We start from the raw sequence: 25460 nt of genomic DNA, 5'->3' as shown, positions 1-25460 counted from the left end.
CTACAAATGTTATATATATATATATATATATATATATAATATTTGTAGCTAGCTTCAGATTTTAAAACATTTGTAAAATAATGCATTTTCACACACCTTTTTAAGTGTCACTTTGCAAATGATAAAATCTAAATCCACAATTTAAGGCTGCATAGTAATCCTAAAAGTTACAAACTACAGAGGTTAGAGATCTCACTCCTCTAGTCCATTTATAACTCAAAGATCACAAGATCATAATGTTATTGTCTTCTTGGTGATGGAAGTGCAGGGGCTGGTTAGTGGAACAGAATTTCCACTGGGGGTCAAAGTCTAATTTCCTAAATGACTATGGAAGCCACAGTAAAAACCACTTATTTTATTTTTCCTGTAAAAATCTGAGAAACCAGATTATGTGGGTCTGTAACTCACTCCAACACAGAACTTTAGACATATTGGTTCAAGAACCAAGACATTAAACTGAGCTGCTCTCTAATCAAGCATAGACAAGGCTGTCAGGGCCATGTGGGACAGGAAGGCAACAAGGTTTACACAAAATAACGTCGTTTAAAAACCTAGGCGTTGTGATTAGTTGACAAATGAATGATCGTTGCTGTGGGACCAGGCGCTACGGCAACACTGAGCTCCAGCTCAGCTTCCTCGGCGGGGCTCCTTCCTCATTAGCTCCTGCATTTGTTCCGTGGCAGGTAAAGGATCGATCATGTTCATTCAAAGTGAAACATCGACACTGAAATTCTTTTACCACTTTTCCACAGTAGTGTGACAGTGTTTGCCCTTCCTGATTTCCTTTTTTTTTTCATCTTCAAACCAAACCAATTTCAATATAAGTCAAAGACAACACAAACAACGAAAAAAAAAAAAATAACACTTTTGAAATGTGTTTTGAAAGGGAAAACAATCCAAACCTTTAAGGCCCTGTGTGAAAAAGTGATTGCTCCACCCACTTACACGTGATTCATCACCGTTTCAATCAGGATCATTGTTTCAATCAAGGCATCACTTTGAACGTACTTCACTGCCTGACAAGGTGAAGTACATCACATGATCCTCAAAGGCTAAACATCATGCAGAGATTCACAGAAATTCAGGATAAAAAAGAAAGAAAATAATTGAGATCAATCAGTCTGAAAAGGATTACAAAGTAGTTTTTAAAGTTTTTGGACTCCAGTGAACCACAGCAAGAGCCGTCATCCATTATCCACACAGTGGTGAGGCTTCCTACGAGGCCAGCTGACCAAATTTACCCTAAGAGCACAGCGGCCACTCATCCAACAGGTCACAAAACACTCAACAACATCCAAACAACTGCAGGCCTCACTTGCCACACATAAGGTCAGAGGTCATGTTTCCATCATGAAAAAAAGAGATTGGACAAAAAGGGCCTACCTGAGAGAGTTCCCCAATGAAAACCACTGCTGGGCAAAAAGAACATTAAGACTGGTCTTTGAAACATTCTGTAGAGTTATGAGACAAAACGTTAAATTCTTTTCAGATGTGTTAAAGTAACACTGGTTCAACACTGCATTTCAGAAAAAGAACAGTAGAGCATGGTGGTGGTAGTGTGATGGTCTGGGGCTGTTTGCTGCTTCAGGTTCTTTTAAACTCGCTGGAATAAACAGAGTTTTACCAAAACATCCCGAAAGAGAAAGTCCGACCATCTGAAGCTGAAATAAACTCTGGTTCTGCAGCAGGACAATGACCCACAACACAGCAGCAAGTTCACCTCTGATTGGCTGAAGGAAAACTGAAGACCATTGATGGTCAATGTGACTGAATTAGAACAATTCTGCATTAATGTGTGGCTCAAAATTCCCCCACAGCTGGAAAAGACTCATCACAAATTATTGTGATAATTTGATTGCAGTTTGTTTCCCCTGTTTAGGGGGAATTCACTTTTTCACAAAGGGCAAATGCAGATTTGAATTTTTTCCTCCCTTAATAATGAACACCATTTAAAAACGGCACTTTGTGTTTACGGATGTTGTCTTTGACTAATATCTAAATTTGTTCAATGTTTTGAAACACTTGAGTGTCAAATATATATATAAAAAAATGAAATCAGGAAAGAGGCAAACCCTTTTTCACACCACTTTACACATATTGCTTTTCTACAGAAGGTTGTTGACATGCACTTCAACTACATTTACAGTCACAAAGATTCAATCTTTAAGGCCATGACTTGACAAAGCAAATGTGTTTTATTCCAACCTCATCACAACAGAGCTTGTCAAAAACAACGTGGGTTTGTTTTTTGGGGGCTAATCGGTGAGATCTGTGTTTCTTCACACACAGGAGGGCTGAATATTTTAGAAGAATGCTAACAGATTGAATAGATTCCAAAGGCAAATCTAAAGAATGTTACTATTAAAATCATGAAAATGATTCTACACATGAATTTATATAAATTACTCTGCAGTTGGAGAACATTATAATCAGATAGAGGTCCTAAAATGCTGATGGGATTCAGACTATGGATTATTTTTGGGATACATGAATTCTTTGCCACAACCAAAATGCTTTTCATAAAGAGCTACTCAAATCTTGTAATGCAGTGGTTCCGACCCAGAACCTTTCCCAGGGAATATTTTACGTTTTTAAACAAGATACTCTTTGTAGAGGTGTGGTCGACTATAAAAACGAACATGTACAAACAAAAGAGCAAGAAATAGTTGATAAAGTTAGATATTCTTTCCAACATATCAAGTCTCCACTGAGACCAGAGATTTAGATGCAAGGTCTGCACAAAATATGCTATTCATGCAAGTTTCAGCACAAAACCAGGCTAAGAAACGACATCCTTGCTGACCCAAGAGCAAAGCAGCCCAGTGTCTGAATCTTACAGTAATTTTGAAAGTGTTTGGAAAAAGTTCTATTGTATTTTTTTTTTTTACTTGAGTATTTCTGACCCAATTCAAATGTCCAGTAAATGAAGACAGACTCCACATGTTGAATGTTATTCAGTAGCATACCTCCGACATTAGCAGCTTTACTTAAAAGTCTAACTTTTCATCATAAATATTACAGCCAAGATCAGCTAAATATTCTGCAAAGTGATAAATGCATTAATACTTCTTGAATTAAAACATTGTTGTTTTTTTTAATTACATAAACCAATTAAAAAGACAATTTCTTCCTCGCTTTCTCAAAATCAGAACAAAACTCTCATGTTAGATCAGTTAGAATTACATAAATTATTTCCATTTATTAATTGCCAGTCTTTTTGGCAACTTTCTTTAAATTCACAAGTTCTCGTACATTTACTCAGAATCGGTGATAACTGTCTTTTACGCTGTGAATGGAAACTTCTGGTTTAACATGCAAGAGCAGGAGCAACTGGGGTTGAGAGTGAAAGGACTGAGAGGGAGAGGAAAGGCTGGGAACCACTGCTCCATCAGAACCGGGACATCCAAACTGAAGGAAGTGATCATGCAAGGAAGGTTCGATGGCAGAAGCTTTAGAATTCCTTCAACTGAAACCACTTGGAACATCAGGAGCATCCTTCTATAAAATCTATGCTTATCCTTCTACATTTTTGCATAAAGTGAAAACTGTGCAGACGAACTCCCATTTAGAAAGCATTGATTACCTCGCTGCATAATTCCTGCCCGAGGTTCCTAATCTTTGGTAAATTAAATATTTGATGAGGAAAAAAAAAAAAAAAAGAAAGAAAAGACAAATGCTTCCAACAACCAAAGTTTAAACATTTTTCACATCTCTCAAACACCATGGTTTTTTTTGTAAAACTTGGGGCATCTGTCCATTCTACAGACACATTTACAGTTGATTGTCTGGATATGAAGCAATGTGGGATCTAAAGAACCATTGCAACATTGCTGGTTGATGTAATAACAGGAATATGCCAAAGTGTATGGTTTGCAATAAATGTAAGTAGTTTACATCTGGCAAAAAACCCCAAAAAAAATCTATACATCTTTGCAGGTATTGGGTACTATCATCAACAACTGTACTTTGTTTTCTAAAGATGTTATTGTCTACTCAGCAACTAATACATTAGTACACCTTCAACATTTGTTCTATCAAGCTGCTGTCCCATTTATTTTTTACATCAAGACTTCAAATCCAAAAGGTACCAGTCGTTTTCTCCATGTGTCCACTTGAATAGATCAGAGCCGCAAGTTCTTCACTCCAGTGAAATGCTACGTAATTATTAGGTGCTTCCGGGTTCCAACAGGTCAGCTGGGGAAAAGGATGGTGCACAGCAGCATCTATTCCCACACAAGCGGAGACGGAGGCATTTCAGAGGGTTGAGCTACTGTGGAGCTGTTTAAAAGCAGGCCAACAAATTAATCAATGGGGAGTACTCATTTGTTTATTGGCTCAAAGCAATGCCTATATGGTTAAGTACAATATGATTATTCATGTCGTAATAATTCAACACACAAAGTTCATGTCAATATTTCAACCAGAGACTTCATTAAACTGAAATCAATATTATAGACACTTAAAAACAAGCGAGTCAATGGCCACACAATTCCATGTGGACGGAAGATGACGGGCCGACTTTACCTTGATTGTTCGGCAAGATTTACGTTAAAATAAAATATCAGAACATATTGCTTCATGAAAATTTCTGATGTTCTTTCAGTGTTGCAAGAAAGATGTCTGAGGGCAAAACCTGAATAACAGCAATTTAATTTTAGCGTAAATGTACAATGGGCAGCAGCAGTATACAGCAGCAGTATACAGCAGCAGTATACAGCAGCATACAGTACACACCTGTGTATGTACTGTATTTAATGCTTCGCCAATTTACGACGACCAACTTTGAGGTATTTCATTGGGATGTGGGATAAACCAACACAAACTGTAAAGTGGAAGACCAATTATCGTTTCCCTTTTTTATGAAATCGAAATCTGAAAAGTTTGGGACGGTATTCAGATCCATCATAGAGCCACTGTTGGTAGTTAAAGTTTTTGCACATCTTCAGACTGAAGTCATTGCAAATGGAACTTGCTCTAGCTTCCTTTCATCAAACACTTTCTTCTCGTCATTTGAAGGTCAGAATGGGGACGGCATGTCTCAGATTTGTCCTGTTAGCTGAATGTCCCACATGAACCCATGTTACCAAAGGCTACATGCTGCTTCTGGTGTCATTTAAAAGGTATTTTCTTCATCAGTGTCAGAGTAAAGGAAAAAATAATAATAATAATATATGAAGCCATGCTTCCCTTTCGATCCATTTCAAAATGGTATTTTATCCATTGTCAAATAGACAAGTGATTGTGTTGGTCTATTACACAAAATACAAATAAAATATACTGGAGTTTTATAGTAGTTCAGAGGTGATAAATGTGGAAATGTATTAAGAGCGTGAACACTTTTGCTCACTGCAAAAATGCTGAAGACAGCCTTTATGAGATTTACAATCTTTACAGATGTTTCAAACTTGGAGTTCCTACTAACAGACTTGCTTCAGTAGATTTTTGAGATGAGAGCTTTTGGCTTCATTAGACCAGTTGAAGGCAATTGGATCCAAACCAGTTTAAAAGAACAAAACATACCACCAGACGGTTGGATTGGAAGATATTCTCAGAATTTAGACACCATATTTTGTTGCACATCCTATAAATTAAAAGATTTAAAATACTTCAGCTTTAACCCACAGGTCTGGACAAAATGTGTCGGTTTTTAAAGTTTTGGTTCCATAACAGCATGTTTTAATGAGGTGGGGAAAACACCTGATGACAGGTTAAACACTATGTCGATGTTTAACCTAGATTGGCCATAACAGTCAACCTGAACTGTTGCCATGGTTATTCAGACACAGTCACAGGGTATTTATTCAAATTTACATATGTATTTATAGAAGGAGTCAAGGCGGTCTATGTGGCAGCTGCACATGGTTTTATACATGTGAAAGTTTTAGTGAAATATTTCCCTACGCCAGCTTTTAGTGCAGTGGTCCCTAAACTACGGCCCGCGGGCCAGATCCAGCCCGTCTCCACATTTGGTCCGGCCCCCTGAACAATACCAGAGAGCATTCAATTTTTTTTCATATACCATATTTTCCAGACTATAAGCCGTTTATATGTGGATTTTTCTTCAACCACCAGGGGGCTCTTTAGCAGGAAGTGAATCATTGGAAGTCAAAATTGGAAATCAAAGAAGAAAGCGTCCATTAAAACGGAATTGGCTTTTAATAGGGAATTGAAATTTGAGAATGTTGATCAGTTAAATAGCATTGAGGGGAAATGATATTTAACAGTTTTTTTTTAATAATACTGGGATCATTATGAGAATTGGAGGTATAGATATTAGGATCCAGTAGATGGCAGTAGTGCAACAATAATGGATGCAAGCTGCTGTTGAAATCTAAAGAAGCAGCAGAAGAAGAAGAAGGAGCCCATTTTTTTACTTAGCACATGCTAGTAGCAACACGAAGGATCAGCACTTTTACTGTTACAGTTATCGTTCAGAAACTACTGTAATCAGTTCAGTTAAATCTAAACTTGGCAACTTTTTCTTTTTCAACGTAATAAATGTGATATTCAGTTGACCTGTTATGACTCAAATGTTGGCTGTCCGCCTCCCTCTGCTGCTGCTGCTGCATCGCTGTGGAAAACCTGGAGCGGCAGAGATATCTGAGGCTTATATGTGTATGTTTACTGKTTTAAAAAAAAACTTTGTTGTTGTGGTTTATAGTCTGGTGCGGCTCATAGTTAGGAAAATACGGACTATAATCCTTCCTGGATTTTTTCTGTGAAGAACCCAGAGAGGGTTATTTGATTGTGCTTTTTGGAAACCAATACATTTTTACACTTAGGCTCTCCTACAATCATCACACTTTTTCTGTTACAAACTGACTCCGGCCCCCAGCAGAGAAGGGAAAAGTTATGTGGCCCTCACAGGAAAAAGTTTGGGGACCTCTGTTTTAGTGTAAAAGCTGCTCACTTTTTAATACATGTTTTTGATGAGGAAACAACATTAGAACATGATATAAATCTAAAAAAGTCAATTTGACATAATACTGCCCCTTTAAGTTTTTAAGCAGAGGCAGGAAGATTTAGTCAGACTGACAGATATTTAAGACTCTTCATATAATCATTCATCTTGACAAAAAACCCTTGAAAAAAAGTAACATGATGTTTGCTATGGTGTGATTTTTGGTGATTCAGCATTTTTTTTTTTACTAAACATCACTAAAACTTGTTTAGCTAGGTAGCTTTCTATACCTGCTGTTATCTAACCAAGTTTAAAAACAATAAACATGTTCGATAATTGTAAAACTGCAACAGCTCTGGATGAAGAAAAATGTTACTTTATTACTTCACTGAGTAACAGTAGGCAGATGTAGCAGCTGTATGTACAGCAGTCATTAAGGACAGCTTTCCTTTCTATAATCTTCTGCTCATCTCTTTCTGCTGTCATTATAAGTTCCAGATAGCATACACTGCCCTCTACTGGCAAAAACCTAAGATTACAGCTACAGAACACAACTTGATTTATTATAAAGCAGTTTGGATATGCATGTTTTCAAGCAGATGTAATTTTAAAAAAAGATAATTTTCTCTGCTCTGTGGGTAACTGTTGACCATCCCAATAAAACCATCCGTTTATTTGTTATGATCTAGAGAATTGGTGGGAAACTCCAGGCCTGGAGGGTCTCCTGCAACTTTTAGATGCATCTCTACTTCCAACACACGAGCCGAATAATGAGGTCATTAGCAGGACTCTGGAGAACCTGACTGCAGTTAGGAGGTGATTCAGCTGTTGGATTCAAGTGTGTTGGACCAGGGAGACATCTAAGAGTTGCAGGACCCCTGATCTAGAGCAGGGGTGGGCAATCCTGGTCCTGGAGGTCCGCTGTCCTGCAACTCTCAGATGTCTCCCTGGTCCAACACACTTGAATCCAACAGCTGAATCACCTCCTAACTGCAGGCAGGTTCTCCAGAGTCCTGCTAACAACCTCATTATTTGACTCAGGTGTGTTGAAGTAGAGATGCATCTAAAAGTTACAGGAGACCCTCCAGGCCTGGAGTTGCCCACCCCTGATCTAGAGGGACGTTTCTGAGCAAAAGACAAGAGAACCGACAAGAAGGGACTGATGTCAAAGTCAAGTCTATTATTCTGAAGTCAGGAGGTTTGATGGTTACTACTAATGATTTGGATTGTTCTGCTGCCACTACTTTATCATGCTGAAAAAACTGGCAGCCTACAGGAAGTTTGAGCACATCAGAGGTTTCAGTCTGGAGAGGGTGACGCATACAAGCGCTTTAAATTGGAAACTTTTTCAAAGGGAAGCAGAACACATCCTGTGATGGAAGAAATGGAAGATACGGCAATAAGTTTTCTAAATGATAAAGTCTCTAGGTACACCTGCAGATAAAATAAAAATACACTAGACACTTCTACATTTCAGGGATCACAATTTCTCTTATGGGCATTACTGAAGCAAACAGGTTAGCTCCATTTTTAGACAGATAGTTCATGATACTTTAACCACATACAAAGTTTGTTTGGCTTGTTTAAAAGAGCGAAAGACAATGAATGAAAACACTCAAATGAAGGCCCTTGTTTTGAACATCGCCTGATGTTTTTATGTAGTGAGAACATGTCTCCTTACCTTATGAAGCTTTTGAAAGCAGCTGATTGAGGGTTAATGCAGAGCGGCACCCGACTCCCCTTCTGTTGCTCCAAAATGAACTGATGGATGATTTCTATGTGGAGGGAAAAAGAAAAAAGATTTTTTTTATCCAAATTCATGCTTCTGTTTCAAATTCCTTCACTTGCATTTCAAATCAAATAAAAATGATCATTTGTGTCATTTAGTATAAAACAAGAGCATTTTTGCACATTTTCTTATGTTTTATTATATTGCAGTTTTTCATCTGCCCAACAAATGTTTATATATTGATGCTGTCCAATGAAACCAAAATATCAGACTGCTAAGAGCAAAGAAAGCTTACCTTTGACCTGCCTCACAGAGGTCAAGTTTTTCTCAAAACCATCGTCAAACTTGGAGTTTGTGACTGGTTCAAAGTCACTGGTATAAACACGGCCGGTGGATGTGGTGTAGCAGCATTTGCACATACACGTGTGGTAGCGAAGTCGACCCTCGTCTAGGTAAGGGTGAGCCAAAGCGTCCTTGGCAGAAATCCTCTTAGACTAGAAACCAAATGCAAGAGATAGATGGTCTGAAAAGTTGCTTAGTTGAATTTCATTGTAGACATTAGCTTTTTGAAGGACTTGCATTTTCTGAGAGAGTGCTGTTCATCTTGACAATTTTAGGAATGGTCCTCCTCTCTTAATAAAAAGACTTGAAAGCCACACAGGAAGAAGAAACTTGTTGGGAACAAACATGTGAATAAAGGACTGTGTGGCGTTCTCATCTGGTCGGGGTCCAGATAAGAACTGCAGTAACAACCCCTGAGTCAGATACACAGGAAAACTGAAGTTTGCATAACTTTTACAGCATGGGCTGGAAAATTCACCTCCATTGTGATGTGGTGTTACTAATGGGCTTCAGATCACCGACAAGCTCTTTGCTTCACGTGAAAGCTGAAAGTTAATCCCTCAGCTTTCACATGATCAGCCTCAACCAATGATGCAATAAGACTGAAACAACCAGCCCTAAAAAAAATGAAGCAATGAAAGCAATAAGTTGGATTATTTTCCTCAAGATTCTTTGAGGTGAGTGAAAATGTATACATAAGGGTGGCTTTACTCTGATGTTCATCGCTCTGCTTGGAAAATTCTAAATAAAGCATGTAGACAGTATGCTTACCATTTTGTAAAAAAACAAAACAAAAACATTAATTTGTGCTTCATGATTAAATTGATCATCTTTTGTTGTTTTGTACAGCCCACATGTGAATGTGCTTCAATGCAAGTAGGGAATGTAGATCTCTGGAAAAAGAGCGGATTAAAGCAGCAATGCTGCAGCCTGTATAAATCTAAATATGAGAACATACATGATGTCCAGGAGGAACACTGAAGAACGAGGGTTCTTTTGAGTTCTTTCACACAGTCATACTGTTCTCTAGATTTTACTGCAGTTTTCTGGCCCCCAATCTGCTGCATAGCCCACCACCACCACCGTTTCTAAAAGTCCTAGAGGAAACCCTGGACTCAGTGAAAACATTTGAACATGTAATGAACAAGCAATGACTTACTGGATCAAACACTAGCATCCTGCATAACAGATGAACTGCTTCATGGGTTGCCTGGCTAGACAGTGTGTACAGAACAGGAAGGGATGGCTGTAGGAACAAACACATTGAAAGCAGAACCAGTTCAGTGACTCCTGAATAAACAACAAAAAAAGCTGCGTGCCATGCTTCCTGGAGACAGAATTAGTTTGATATACTGCAATAGGAACTATATGATTACTTGAAAACCTTATCGCTAAATACATATTTCACTTAACACCTTTGCATTTAAATTTAACAAATTAATACATTTTTAGATAAATATTTTCAAGGATTTTTTTGAGAACTTCTATAATGTCATGACCACAATACTGTACAATCAGTAAAAATACAAATTAACAAAGATCTAAAATAAAAGCAAGGGACATAGAGGCCAAAGAACCTGCTGGTCACTACCCCAGTGCATTATGCTTTTTTTCCTAATGCAATGATGGCCCACATGATGTTTTTTTTTCATTCAAACTCCAGACTGATTACCTGCTTATGAGTTCCTCTGAGAATATGTGCCCGTGCGCCTTCACATGCCGTCCTCATTGCCTCCATAGAAGGCGTCCCCAGTAGGTCAGTGATTAAATCCAGCTAAACACAGAAAAATCCACTTTAGAAATGCCTCCAAATGTGTCATCATGGACCGCTCGTCTCCAAGAACACCTCTTTAATCAGTGGCTGGGCAAAGACCCAGAGTAAAGCGAGTGTGAAAAATATAGCAGCTTCCAAGCTTCACTCACACATAGGCATGTGGCTCTGTTCTTATTCTTCATTATGATCCCAAAAGCTGTAGTTGGCAGAGGAAGAAGTTACCTGTTGAATGGGACTTTGAGCTTGGAAGAGGATACGCCGACCCAGCAGCTCTGCAAAGATGCAGCCCACAGACCAAATATCGATGGAGTTGGAGTAGTGCCGGCTGCCCATAAGGATCTCTGGTGCTCTGTAGTACTGCGTCACCACTTCCTGAGTCATGTGCCGGGACTCATCCAACTCCTCCACACGGGCGAGCCCAAAATCACAGATCTAAACACATCCACATAAACGTTACCATTAACCATTCTTTTTAATTTAGATTCGTAGTGCTGTTTATGCTCCCAGGACCTTCAGGCTTCTTTTACTGAGAGCAAGAAGTCTTTGTTCTTCACATGCCACCAAGCTGAAGATGGAACAAACAGATCCACTATTACTAGTTCAATTTTGAAGAAATTATCTTCTTTTTTTTTCCAATTCTTGTTGATTTTGTGTTTTACTGTGCAGACAATTTCTTCACCCAATTTATTAGGAATGAACAGCTATCATCCAGATATTATTTTCTGTCTCTCTGCCCTACAGTTTCTCTAAATAAACCCATGTTTCTCACTCTGCGTTATGACGGCTTCTGTGACATTACACTTCAACTTCGATCATTTCAAAAGAGTTTCTGACAGAATTCAGAACTACAAACCCAGCGAGCATTGAAGCTTTGACATTTTCTAAAATGCAACAGGTTACATTTTGTTTTAGATCATGTTCTTCCAGACAAGCAAATCAGATTGAAGTTAGCTGTTGAATTTGACAAATCCATTGTCAAATTAAACTTTTGTGAAGCATCTATTTAATTACAATTTCTAAACACGCTTTATGATGGAAGTACGGTGCTATTTTTCTGTCTTAAAGCTCAAAGATAAGAAGCCGTTTCTGATTTGGAGGAGAATTGATGCTACATCAAACACGAACTGACACAGACAAATGGTAAACATTTTAAAAACTTCTGACAGCACAGAATGAAAGTTAAGCAGAAACAAACTACTTTATTTCTTTTGGGAATATTGACCAAACACTTGTTATAAATGTAGACCTAAAGCATAAATGCATCTGATGACGTAAATGGAAGCAACACAACCTTTTTCACACACCTTGAGCACACAGTTGCTGTTGACCAGGAGGTTGCCAGGTTTGATATCCCGGTGCAGAATTCCAGCAGAGTGAAGGTATTTAAGTCCTGCAGGTAACAAACCAAAAACATTTAGTAGATAAAAACAGTTCTGGAATCATTCAAATAAGTAACTCCAGTCCTTCACTGACTAGTTTGAAAGCCTCGACTTTTACAGTTGGTTGATAGAAGCTCAGCACCGGATCATCTACATCATACTGGTACTTGATGTTTAAGTTTGATTCTTGGGGGGAGTGTTTTCCTACACATCTTCTAAAAAAATAATGTTATACATTGTAATATTTTTAATAAAGGCTCCAACCAATAAAATTAAGTGAAACTGAAATATAAATTCATTACACATAGTGACATAAAATTAAATTATATTTCTGGTAATTCTGACTACTGTGGTTTACAGATAATGACACCAAAATTCTGTGCCTCAGAAATGATTAGATTATTGCATAAGATCAATAGAGATCTATATCCATCCATCCATTTTCTGGCGCTTATCCGGGGTCGGGTYGTGGGGGCAGCAGCTTCAGAAGGGAGGCCCAGACTTCCCTCTCCCCAGCCACTTCTTCCAGCTCCTCCGGGGGAATCCCAAGGCGTTCCCAGGCCAGCTGAGAGACATAATCCCTCCAGCGTGTCCTGGGTCTTCCCCGAGGCCTCCTCCCGGTGGGACGTGCCCGGAACACCTCACCAGGGAGGCGTCCAGGAGGCATCCTGACCAGATGCCCGAGCCACCTCAACTGGCTCCTCTCGACGTGGAGGAGCAGCAGCTCTACTCTGAGTCCCTCCCGGATGACCGAGCGTCTCACCCTATCTCTAAGGGAGAGCCCAGCCACCCTGCGGAGGAAACCCATTTTGGCTGCTTGTATCCGTGATCTCGTTCTTTCGGTCATGACCCAAAGCTCATGACCATAGATGAGGGTGGGAACGTAGATCGACCGGTAAATCGAGAGCTTCGCTTTTTGACTCGGCTCTCTCTTCACCATGACAGACCGGTACAGCACCCGCTTCACGGCAGACGCTGCCCCAATCCGCCCTTTCAATCTCCCGCTCCCCTCTTCCCTCATTCGTGAACAAGATCCCCAGATACTTGAACTCCTCCACTTCAGGCACGACGAACACCCTGACCCGGAGAAGGCACTCTACCCTTTTCCGGCTCAAGACCATGGCCTCAAATTTGGAGGCACTGAGCCTCATCCCGGCCGCTTCACACTCGGCTGCGAACCGCTCCAGCGAGAGCTGCAGATCACGGTCTGATGAAGCCAACAGGACCACATCATCCGCAAAAAGCAGAGATGTGATCCTAAGGCCACCAAAACGGATCCCCTCAACACCTCGGCTGCGCCTAGAAATTCTGTCCATGAAAGTAATGAACAGAATCGGTGACAAAGGGCAGCCTTGGCGGAGTCCAACTCTCACCGGAAACAAGCCCGACTTACTGCCGGCAATGTGGACCAGACTCTGACACCGGTCATACAGGGACCTGACAGCCCATATCAAAGGGCCTGGTACCCCATACTCCCGAAGAACCCCCTGGGGACACAGTCGAACGCCTTCTCCAAGTCCACAAAACACATGTAGACTGATTGGGTGAACTCCCATGCACCCTCCAGGACCCTGCTGAGGGTGTAGAGCTGGTCCAGTGTTCCACGACCAGGACAAAAACCACACTTCTCTTCCTGAATCCGAGGTTTGACTATCCGACGGACCCTCCTCTCCAGGACCCCCGAACCTCAGTCTGCCAATCCAGGGGAACTCCCCCCGATGTCCATGGGATATTGCAGAGTCGCGTGAGCCAACACAACCCTACAACATCCAGAGCCTTAAGGAACTCCGGGCGGATCTCATCCACCCCCAGGGCCCTGCCACAGAGGAGCTTTTTGACCACCTCGGCGACCKCRTCAAGTATGCCCACTCCTGCCCGGCGCCTCTCACTGTGGGCAACTCCAGAGTGGAAGTACGTCCAGCCCCTCTCAAGGAGACTGGTTCCCGAACCAGAGCCATGAGTCGAGGTGAGGCCAACTATTTCTAGCCGGAACCTCTCAGCCTCGCACACTAGCTCCGATTCCTTCCCATCCAGAGAGGTGACGTTCCACGTCCCAAGAGCCAGCTTTTGCAGCCAAGGATCAGACCGCCAGGGTCCCCTACCTCGGTTGCCGCCCGTAACACAATGCACCCGACCCCTTTGGCCCCTCCGACAGGTGGTGAGCCCATTGGAAGTGGGAACCCACGTCTCCTCTTCGGGCTGAGCCCGGCCGGGCTCCATGGGTAAAAGCCTGGGCCACCATGCACTCGCCATCGTGCCCCACCTCCAGGCCTGGCTCCAGAGTGGGGCCCCGGTGACCCGCGTCCGGGCGAGGGAACGCCAAATCCAAAGTTCGTCTCCATCATAAGGGGTCTTCGGGCTACGCTTTGTCTGGTTCCTCACCTAGGACCTGTCTGACTAGGGTGACCCTACCAGGGGCATAAAGCCCAGACAGCATAGTACCTAGGATCATTGGGATACTCAAACCCCTCCACCATGATAAGGTGGCAGCCCAAGGAGGAGGAGATCTATATCTCATATGGAAATTTGAGGCCTCATTTCTTTGAACTCAGTACTTGGTTGGAGCTCCTTTTGTATGAATTACTGCATCAGTGCGGAGTGACATGGAGCAGATCAGCCTGTGGCTCCGAGGTAGTGGAATGGCTTTGACAGTGACCTCTAACTCATCTTCCTCTTAACAGTTCATTGAGAAACTCTGAGGTTCGGGTGAGGAAGGGCTGCTGAACCTCATCATAGGCACTGTGGTTCATTTTAGTACCATAGGCAGAGTGGCCAGATGCCACTGGCCACTCTGCCAGATCCTTATGAAAAATGAAATCATCATGCAGTTTGTTAGCAGAAGGATGCATGAAGTGCCCTGGCAGATGACCGTTGACTTCAGAAAACCCAGTTGACCAACATTCACAGAAGACATGGAACCCCATTTTACCTGCTTGCCTGTGAAGGAGGAGCTTTTTGGTTTTAGATTTGCATTTTGGAAGTTACTTTATATAACTAGCTTTAGTAATTATTTTTAATATTCTCTGCCCTCACAGCTGGATTGCTTAAAATTAATAGACTCAAGGGATTTTTACCTTATTTTCTCACAAGCTGAAAAGGTACAAGACATCTCTTGTCTCCACAAAGGACTGTGACAAACTACTCCAGAAATTAGCAGTGATAGAAATGAAGATTAATTGACTTGGAGAGGGAAAGTCAAAACTGGATTTAGAAACGAGACTTTACCAATGATTCAAACCAGTGAAAGGTCTGACAAACTGTTGAGAAGCTGGAACTCTCTCTGTGCTAAGCCAAAGGACAAATCCCTTTCCCCAACTCATGGAATGCATTTAACGGAGCGAACGTCACACTAAGACGACACAAACTAGAAAGCCTTATGGAGGACTGCCTCTTCAAACCCTTCAGCCAGCGAAAAGCAGCGGCAATTCATAGTCAAAACAAGCAGCAGCAGCATTCCATCTGGGAACACAATGTATCCAATATTTAACTCTTACACATCTTAATTTTTAGAGATACTGAAATTTGGGTTTTCAATATCTGTAAGCCATAATCAAAAAATTACAAGAAATAAAGGCTTAAAATGTTTCACTAACAGATCAATAAAAGGAGTTTCACTTTATGAAAATAGTAACAAAAAGGTACAACGTTATCACAATATTCTAATTTTTGGAATCCAAAGTTAGTTTTTGTTTTTTTTGGTGTGGTGCAACAGGATTGATCTCATTTCTTGTTTCAGTAAAGTCTCTCTTAACCCTACTGCTGTAAGAATACCAAGATGATAAAAAAAATAAAAAAAATAAGCACTTACCCCGAAGAATCTGATACAGAAAAACTTTGGCATGATCTGAGCTCAGAGGCTGTGGAGATACAATGATCTTATGGAGGTCACTTTGCATAAGTTCAGTCACAACATAACTGGACGTTGGGAGATTAAGGTTGAAAACTAAAATATTAATGAACACTAGTTCAACAACGCTGTTATGCTTCAGTTGTAGTTTGTATGTTCAGAAAGGTGAAGTTGAACTGCAGCGCCAGCAGCCTCCTGCTCTCCAAAGCTCCAAGTCTGATGATTCTTTGATGCAGAAGAAAACTGAGCCGCTTTGCTACGTCTGACTTTTTACATTTTCAACATGAATTTGTAAAAATACAAAACTTTGTCCATCTCAAATATTTCCAAGGCTTTTTGGCTTATTTTGAATCCAACGTAAGGGTTTTGATTTCTGCAGTAAAGCACAGACCAATCTATTATAACAAATAGCTAACCGCCCACATTTCTATCTTGGGAGAGAAAACAATAATTTAAGCTAGATAACCAATAAAAAAAAAAAGACATCTGTAGAGATTTACCAGTTAACAACTGACAGCGAAACATGTCTTGTAACTGTTGTATATTGAGGACATTTTATGAAAGGATAGATACAGCAACTATGCTTTGTTTCTTTTGCCATAGCACATGTGCTTTTTAAATAATATTTAAACTTCACCCAGAATAGAGAGAGGAGACTTCCTGAAGCCAGTGGATGGGGTCACGTTATAACTCCTGGTGACTGGCCTACCAGGAAGCCCCCAGGCCCTGCTGAGAGGAACACTGTAGGACCTCACACTGCAGGCTAACTGGTGGTGCAAAGGATTTCTGAAAGTAGAATTGACAGCTGATCTTTTGGTTTGCAGGCTCCTCTCCTGTGCAACCAGATCCCAGTTTTAGCTTGGGAAGCAGATGCCCTGTCTACTTTATTGTAGGCTTAAAATGTCCTTTTTGTTGAAGCTTAGAGTTAGATTGGCTAAAGTTTCCTGTTCCATCTCTGTACTTAAGTTGTCAGTGCTTGAGCAATGTATAAATTTGTCATAATACAAATATGAAACAAAGGGTTATGGCAAGTACATAGCAGTATACAGCATATACTAACATGTATATGTATACCAAGTATATGGCAATTTTGCTGAAAAGCATACAGTGTGTAGAACGCCTATCAAAAGTATTTAATCCCCGAATGTTTTGCCCTTGATGATAAACAAAATTTGGCCATTTTAACAAAGACTTTGCATTTGGCAAATCTTCCCAATGTCCTTTAGTCCAGTTCAGGAGTCCAGCAGCAAGTCTTTAAAATTAGACCTAAAACCAACTATTCACAAAGGAGCTAAAGTCACTATTTGATGGCGAATGCCTAAAGGCTTTCCTTTAGACGCATGAAGACGTGATGTGTAGTTTATCAAGGGTTAGTGGATATGGTTTCCGAAGGAGTCGCCCAATAATCTTCAGATTCTTCTCTGTGGGCAGGGATAAAATGATGTCATCAAACTACCCCACCAATGTGTGTAGCAATGATCACTGATGATGCCCAAAAAACCCACAAAAACAGTGCAGATCGGATGATCCATACAGCTCTATATATAGAGATTTAGCTGCTGAAATAATCTAGGGATGCACTGGAGTAAAACGCCAATATAATTCTATTGGCCCTTTCAGAGGTTAACAAGGGTCATTTATATCCAGTTTGGTGTAAATTGAATGAGGCATATGTGATTTAGAGCCAACAGTATGCAAATAGCAAGGGATTGGAATTCGCCATTCTGCTACACCCGACATGGTCCAGACACGCAGAACTGCACTGGATCCGCTAATGGAAAATGAATCTCGACAGAAAAATAAATATTTCTGTCGAGCCAAATCTTGTTATTACTGTTGATTAGTAAAAACAACAAAATGGTAAAACATCTAAGGGGGTGAATACCTTCTATAGGCACTGTGTTTACCGTTTTGCTAAAATGATAAGAAAAAAAAGTGGAGCTACTTGAACAATATTAGTCTAAATCTGTAGAACGTTATTGGCAAACCACACACAAACAATAACTGCGTGTCCATTAACCATAAAATTGCGCAAATTGAAATTAAGAGAATACATTTTCTTAATTAAAACCTGACCAATTTTGAAATAACCAAATTGGTCATCCTAGAGCGAAAACGTTTTTGCTCCAAGATGAGGTTTTTTTTTTTGGATGCATCAAAATAGATGTATTGAGCAAAACTGCAATGGAAACACTTTTTTTCACATCACCAGCCAGATGTCACTACTGGCGAAAACGAAGAAGACGACGACAGGAAATGGTACGGAGATGATGGTTTGTTTTTGTTTTTCCCAGACAATGTGCAGCTGGTTCCACCAGAGCTTTCACAGCATCACACACACATAAAAAGTTGTGTGTCATTCAAGTGAGTCCATCTAGCTCTTCTGTAAAATTGCCGAATATACGTTCCCCAAAACGACATATTCGTAGCCGTTCCCAAGTATAAGGCGACTGTCTCTCCAACGCCTGAATAAAACGCCGACATCTCTTCTGATGGCCAATAGATGAGTGCTACCATCATGGCTGAATTCTGAATAGTTTATGTCACCGTTTACATCTGTCGCCACCATGATTTTTTATTTTATTTCTTATTTAATAGAAACACTACATTTGCAAAATTGTGTTCTTTCAACCTTAGTAGAATATAGGCAAAGATTTGCACACATTTATAATGGAAACGCAGCTACTGTCCCCTTCACAGAAATAGGCCATGCAGTGTGCTGATGTGTTATCAATCTTTAAGTGAATCAAAAGCATAAAGGATACATTTCTTCAAAGTAGTCGATGTGTGGAGGCTGCAGTATGTCCAAAGCAGAAAGTACCTGTGAACACACAATGCTTAAGTCATGGTTATGAATTTATTTTTTTTTGTTTCTTCCAGTGGTTGTCTGGAATCACCTGAAAATGTCTGGCTGTAAAACTTACATTTTCATGTTTGAAGAAGCACAACATCTTCAGTTCCCGAAAGACCCTTTTGCAAGAAACAAGATTCTGGAAGACATTGGGCATCTTTTTGAGAGCCACTCGCTTTCCGTCTCTGGGATCCGTAACCGACCTTAAAGCAGAGGATGTATAACATTAGACGGTTATCAGGAGAACTATCTATTGTTCATAAATTAAAAAACATTTATCCTGAACATGTTGATTTCCTTAAGTCCTCTGTGAGGAGCCCCACCTCTCCACAGTGTGAAGACCCAGAAATACATCCAACTATCATTGCAAATGCACAGAAGAATTTTTTATGTTCTTACTGAAATAATTAAAATACAATACTAACAGTGTTTTTATTGTGCTTTCAGGACTAATTGACTGGACAGAATCCAGAGATCAATTCAGAACAAAGCAGGTGTAAGTATGACTCTAGTAGGATCACACAAGGCTGCTCTGATACGCTCTTCTGAGTCTTAGATATGATACAGTGAATAAAAAAAAATTTAAAAAATTCTTGGTGTTCACCCAATACATTTATAATATTCTTCAATAGATAGCAGCTCTTCTTGGAAGGGAGCTTGTTTGTTGGTTTTGTAGCCTTGAAAATACACCCTGATGTCATACAACATTCTCTCATTCTACACTACGTCTCAGTGTTACTTCCCATTTTTCTCCAATAGGCTACTGCACCATGCCTCAGATGTCCACACGCCATTTTGTCAAAGTCTCAAGTCTTCGCTCTCAACTGGGAGAAAGTGAGGGGAGGAAGGTTAAAAACCAAATTAAAGATTGTGAGTATACAAAGCCCTGCAGTCAGTCTGACATAACCACCCAACCTGCAGCATACCGCCAAMCAAGAGTCAGAGCAGAGGAGACCCATTCCACTCCATGTCCACATTGCAAATAAATCACACGTTTGTACAGCCGAGTAAAAATATGTTTGCTGCAGCCAAGCTCACTATCCCAACTCCTAACCAGCCACTGAGTGGGGCTGCGAGTCAGAGAGAGATCGTTTTAAACCCGACTGGTTTTGAGTGATGAAAAGTCTAAAGCTGTACCTCCTTAAACAAGAGGAGAATTTGTCTGTTTAGGTAGTGTTTGACTAAAGGAGGCCAGCACCGAGATGGTTTTTAGGCACTGCAAAACTACATGAATTTACACAAAAATGTCAACATTTGCACAGAAACATAAACATACGTTTGTTAATTGTGAAAGTGAGGTCGCTGTGGGACAGACGGAGAGATGGAGCTTTGACATGGTTGTTTAAAAAAATAAATAAATAAATGTGGCTCGCATGGACAAATAGAAACTTGAAAGCAGCATTATGAAATTTATCAATTCAGTCTGATATGATCAATTCAGTTTATTTATATAGAGCCAATAATGTTATGAACAAAGTTTCCACAAGGATTATTGAGGACACTTCGTCACGATTTACAACTCAGCCAACATCTTCACATCCCAAAAATTCTGCAGGAAAATGAGTCTAGATCTGAAGAACCTCTTGTTAAACACCCAGGACAATCCAGAAAGAAAGACGAGGAAGGAGCTGATGAATGATGCGCTCCCTGAGGGGGGTGCTGAAAAGGTGGAAAACAAAGCAGACAAAGTTACCTCACATTGCCTGCATTACAAAATAAAAAAAAGTTTGTACAGCTGCTTCAAGTTGCGCCTCAGAGCCTGTTAGCTTGGCACATATTTTTGTGTCTCGATAGTCCCATAGTTTTCACAAGACAGCCAAAATATTTGTTCTTAAAGGCTGATTCTTTTCTAGAAAGTTGTTTATTATTTCACATATAATATGAATGACATATTTCAGATATTATGTCCCGTTTTGTTTTTTCTGAGGTTCAGTCACATTGATGTAGCTGAGCTTAAGTTAATATTTTTATTGATGTCAAGTTGTTACAGATTGTATTTGAATCTTTTCAACTTTAGATTTTTTTTAAGCATAGTAAATAAATCTACAAACATATTCATATCAACACTTGGAGCCGTTTGAATTTAAGCTCAGGAATAAATGCAAACTGGAAGACCCTCCAGCCTCAGCTGCATCATTCGATCGCTGCGTCATGTGTGTCTACCGCAGCCTATCAGCGTTGGACCACACCTCGTCATAGCCAAACATCAAGCTAGCCTCCGTTTATCAGCGCCTCCATCTGCTCACCAGCCGAGCTCAAGCCACCTCCGCCCCTGCTCCACCCTCATCCTCCTGGCTCCTTCAGACCTCCACCAGTGTGCTGCCGGGGCAGGAAAACGTCAAATCCTCATCGCCAGCTAATCATCCAAGCTTATTGCAGTTCACAGCACCCACGTCTACTGCCGGGGTCCGAGCCCCAAAACTTTAATTCATTCATGTGAATTAAACATTTCAACTCTAGGTTGAGTTTTAAGTTCATTCTTTTTGACAGTCGTCGCGTTACTCATTGGTTTGGTAAGGCCATTTAAAGACTCCATTTTATAATTGTACTGTGACTGGATATGCATCACTGTTTTGTTACTATTCAGGTTCTGGGATTTTGGAACAGGTGTCATTTTGTTACATAATATTCAGGGAAGCAGCTCTTTCAGTTTCCTCTAGTTTGCTTTAGTTTCTTTTTGGAAATGGCTGTTGATCTGGCAAAAGCTTTTACTTTCCCCTCGAGACATTAGATGCTACAGTATGCATCCAGTAGCCAAAATTTACAGTCGTTTTCTTTTTTTTTTTTCCAGATCACTTTTTAATGGGGGCTGCACAGTGGCGCAGTTAGTAGAGCTGTTGCCTTGCAAGAAGGTTCTGGGTTTGATTCCCGACCCAGATTCTTTCTGCATGGAGTTTGCATGTTCTCCCTGTGCATGGTGTGTTCTCTCCAGGTACTCCGGCTTCCTTCCACAGTTCAAAAACATGATTGTCAGGTTAATTGGTCTCTCTAAATTGTTCCTAGGTGTGAGTGTGTGTGCGCATGGTTGTTTCTCCTGTCTGTCTCTGTGTTGCCCTGTGACAGACTGGCAACCTGTCCAGGTGACCCCGCCTCTCGCCCGGAACGTTAGCTGGAGAGGCACCAGCAACCCTCCCGACCCCAGTGTATAGAAAATGGATGGATGGATGGATGGACGGACTTTTTAATGGCAGAAATCAAATGTCTTTGAAATTTCTGCTTTAATTAAAGGTCATAAACATTAATTAATTCTGTGCTTTAAGAATTCCTCAAAACAGAATTTAAAATATCTTAACAAAAAAAAAAAACAAGATAGTAAGCAAACTTAAGAATGACAACAGAAAAATTCCAAAAAGAAATTTTAGGTTTTAGTTTAGTACGCATGTCATTCTAATAAATGAAGAAGAAAGAGAGAGTTGGCTGAAAAGGGAAGATGTGAAGAAGTTAAGCAAACTTAAGAGTTGTTTACTTACCATACGACCCCAAACGCACCGTAGCCGATGGGCCGGTCAGGCTCTATGTCCAGCTGCTGCTGAAGGTGGTGCGTGTTTTGTTGCTGATGGTGGTGGTGGTGGTGATGGTGAGACTTGACAGCAGCAGCTTGAACCTGGGCTGGAGCTGCAGCTGAAGCAGGTCCTGGAGCCTGTCCAGGCGCAGGAGAGGGGAAGTAGGGCTGCTGCTGGCCAGGATTGAGCATCACCGCTGCAGCCGCAGCAGTGGATGTGTGCTGCTGCACCGTGCGCACGGCTGCAGCAGAACCCGGGTGCTGCAAGTGATGCTGTCCTGCTTGGTGGTGGAGGTGGTGATGGTGCATGTGGGGAGGCGGGAGGTGCTGCAGCTGGTGATGGTGATGGGCAGCCACTGCTGAGGAGCCACCGTTGTAAGCAGTCATCATTTTTGGAACGTTTGTGGCAGTTGTGCTGCAAAGAGCCATTCAGCAAGGCAAAAAAAAAAAAAAAAAAAAAAAAATACCGGGTCAGAAAGTGGTGATGAAGGCTACCAGACTGAACCCTTACACTGAAAACTCAATAAAACAGATTCTGGCTTTAAATTATCAACCATCAGCTACTTTAAATCTTCACACAAGATGAAAATAAAGTTGTTTGCCATAATGTTTATCATAATGCAACTTTAAAAAAAAGCAGCCACAGTTCTCACTTGTGTTTCAGTGATCTGATACTAAAGATATTTTTGCTAAAATTTAAAGCAATGTCAAGTATAAAAAAAAATAATAATAAAGAGCTTGACACAAGCAAACAAAATAATTAGTGGAAATAAACCTGAGCCCCCCTGAATAAATAAAGTTGTTGGATTTTGATGTCTCCCATTGTAGAGCGTGTTGATTCCACAGCAGTGTGATCTGGAGCCCGTCACATGGGAACAACATTCATCTAAAACAAGTGCCAAAGTTTTTTACAGGCTTCGAACCAGCGCCGTAAATCCTCCCATAAAGGGGGTCCACGCAGCCGGGAAACTGCATCTGTTATTCCAAATGGACTCCTCTTCCTATTTTTGCGCGCAGAGCGAGGTAGCTATTCCGTAAACAGAGGTAATCTCCGAGCCGTGATTAACGGCGCAGATCCGGTGCAGAGGGGGTGTATCCCGGCTAAGGCGATAATACAACAGCAGACGCAAGCAGACAGACAGGCCCGAGCCACCGCCATCCACTCACATGGAACTGTTTGTTTAGAGAGAAACCCCCATCATCCCGAGCAGAGGGGCTGTGACCATTGCTCAAAACATTAGAGCACAAGCCCTCATAGTTCCTTCTAGATGACTTGATTTGCCGACGAAATCTTTGTTTTCGGGCTGTTTCGCTCTGTTCTCTAAATAAGTACAAGCCCAGAGAGACGTGATAACAATGTGACAAAAAGTTCTTCTTTAACGTAAGATAAATAAATGYGCGTGCCGCCCGTATGAAGACGAGAGTTTCTTAACCTGACAGCTCGGAGCTAGCTAACAGAGTGGGCAGCTTCATCTCCAAATCGAAGTCCTCCTCGTCCTGTCGGCTTACCGCGGCGCGTCGGGGGCCGGGGGGCCGGGGGGCCGGGTTCCGGGTCCTTTACACTTCAGCACGATGACGCTCCGCTGACATGTTCCAACTGATCACAAGGTAAACAGGATAAACACTTGATCCAACATGGTGAACATAATCTTACCTACTCGGCGGTGAGATTTTACGGAACAGCTAACCAATCAGCTATGGCACCTCAATGACGTAGGTATATTCCAATTGATTGTCAGTAGAGTCAGCCAATGGCACTGGCTCGCAGGGTGACGGGGGCTGACCGCTGCTCTGTAGGGCCAATCAAATGACGGTATTTAACAGAAAAAGATCTGCATATGTTCAAAACGTCCTCATGTATAGAAAGCTCTATATCAGTATTGCTTCAATACTTCTGAAGATTTTTTTTGCTTATATTTCAGTATAACACGCATGTTCAATGCATTTTCTTATTTTCTTATCTAAAAATGGACATGAAGTTTCATAATTAATAGATAAATTGATTAGAGCATATGCCACTGCCAAGAGGAAACAGATTTGTATATAACTGTTAGAGGACAAAGATGTAATTTGTTCCAGTTTCTTTATTTGAATCTTTGAACTTTGCCAAACACAACAGGCTTACTTAAGTCATGGCTTTCACAATTATGTTCACACAAGCTAGTGTGTTTTAGAGGCATACTATTATGCAAGTGAGGAAAAGTGTTATTCAAAACAGAAGAATGCTGTACAATCAATCAAAGATATGTACTGATCAGGTCATGTGTTTGATAACCTTAAAAATAACCTTGATTTCGCTCATTGGTATTTTGTGTTTAGATAATGCAGTACAATTCAGTTTATTTACATTGTGAAAATTCACAAAAAATGTATTTTCAAGGCACTTTACAAAAATAATGCAACAAGATTCATCACAATAGAGTAGCATTAATCATATATGAATCCAACTCAGAGAAGTTTTAGCTCAATTTTCTAAACTAAATCCAAAAACTGGATTTTACTGAAGCTATCTGTGTCTTATTCTACTTTGAGAAATAAACCCTGGTGCATATTCTCAATGACTCCCAGTCCCCTCAGACAGTGGCACATATAATGTGATTAATAAAAGTGGGACAGTGCTGATCAGGTTCCTTTCTGTTCCTTCCCTTCCTGTCATTCTCCCTGACACATACTAAGATGTAGCATCCAAGCAGTAACTGTTACCCCAACAGAATATCATTTAAAATTAAATGTTTTTTTAGTGTGGTTTGACTGCTGTATTTTTTTAAACATACTTACCACAACATTTATGTCATCCAGCTGAGGATGAGTGAATCATGACATCAGGGGAAGACAGCAGGTTGGTCTTATGCAGAATGAAAAAGCCACTTAATCCAAAGTGATTCATTTTAAAATATAGTTTCATTTAAAAGTGTTCTATAATTTAATTACACTTTGTCTTTGCCTCCACTGATTTTAAAACTCAAGAGAGAAAATGCTTTGAAAATGATCATACATATGTGACCTTGGATTCAATTCATTTCCAGCTTTTGGGAGGCTGCTAGGTGTGAAAGGTTTTATTATACTGTTGTAACTATGTGATCAGTGTTAATTTTCCTTTCTGCTAGTTTAACAAGGATACAAACTCATAAGACT

General features: G+C 40.7%; 1 protein-coding gene across 1 annotated transcript; it reads right to left on the bottom strand.

The window, feature by feature from the left end:
* Window positions 1–2176: 2176 nt before the first annotated feature.
* nlk2 (nemo-like kinase, type 2) lies at window positions 2177–23720 on the bottom strand. The gene is made up of 11 exons (XM_008425162.2): window positions 22294–23720; window positions 18897–19026; window positions 18738–18793; window positions 15934–16040; window positions 12051–12136; window positions 10969–11178; window positions 10645–10746; window positions 10132–10218; window positions 8926–9124; window positions 8583–8676; window positions 2177–4278 (listed from the first exon to the last, which is right to left on the bottom strand). The coding sequence occupies exons 1-11, from the start codon at window positions 22752–22754 to the stop codon at window positions 4224–4226; spliced, it is 1587 nt and encodes a 528-aa protein (XP_008423384.1). The 5' UTR covers window positions 22755–23720; the 3' UTR covers window positions 2177–4223.
* Window positions 23721–25460: the final 1740 nt, after the last annotated feature.

Source organism: Poecilia reticulata, linkage group LG13 (assembly GCF_000633615.1).
Source record: "Poecilia reticulata strain Guanapo linkage group LG13, Guppy_female_1.0+MT, whole genome shotgun sequence".
NCBI lineage: Eukaryota > Metazoa > Chordata > Actinopteri > Cyprinodontiformes > Poeciliidae > Poecilia > Poecilia reticulata.
Note: the sequence above shows the minus strand (reverse complement) of the source record. Positions and strands in the feature narration are given on the sequence as shown.

Excerpts from the sequence above, each read along its gene's own strand:
- nlk2 (XM_008425162.2), bottom strand. The coding sequence starts at position 22,754 with ATGGCTCTTTGCAGCACAACTGCCACAAACGTTCCAAAAATGATGACT. Across the intron at positions 16,041-18,737 it reads ATCGACTACTTTGAAGAAAT|TTATGTTGTGACTGAACTTA; the intron begins GTATCCTTTATG and ends CCCAACGTCCAG. Across the intron at positions 10,219-10,644 it reads TCAGAGGAACTCATAAGCAG|CCATCCCTTCCTGTTCTGTA; the intron begins GTAATCAGTCTG and ends TTGTTCCTACAG.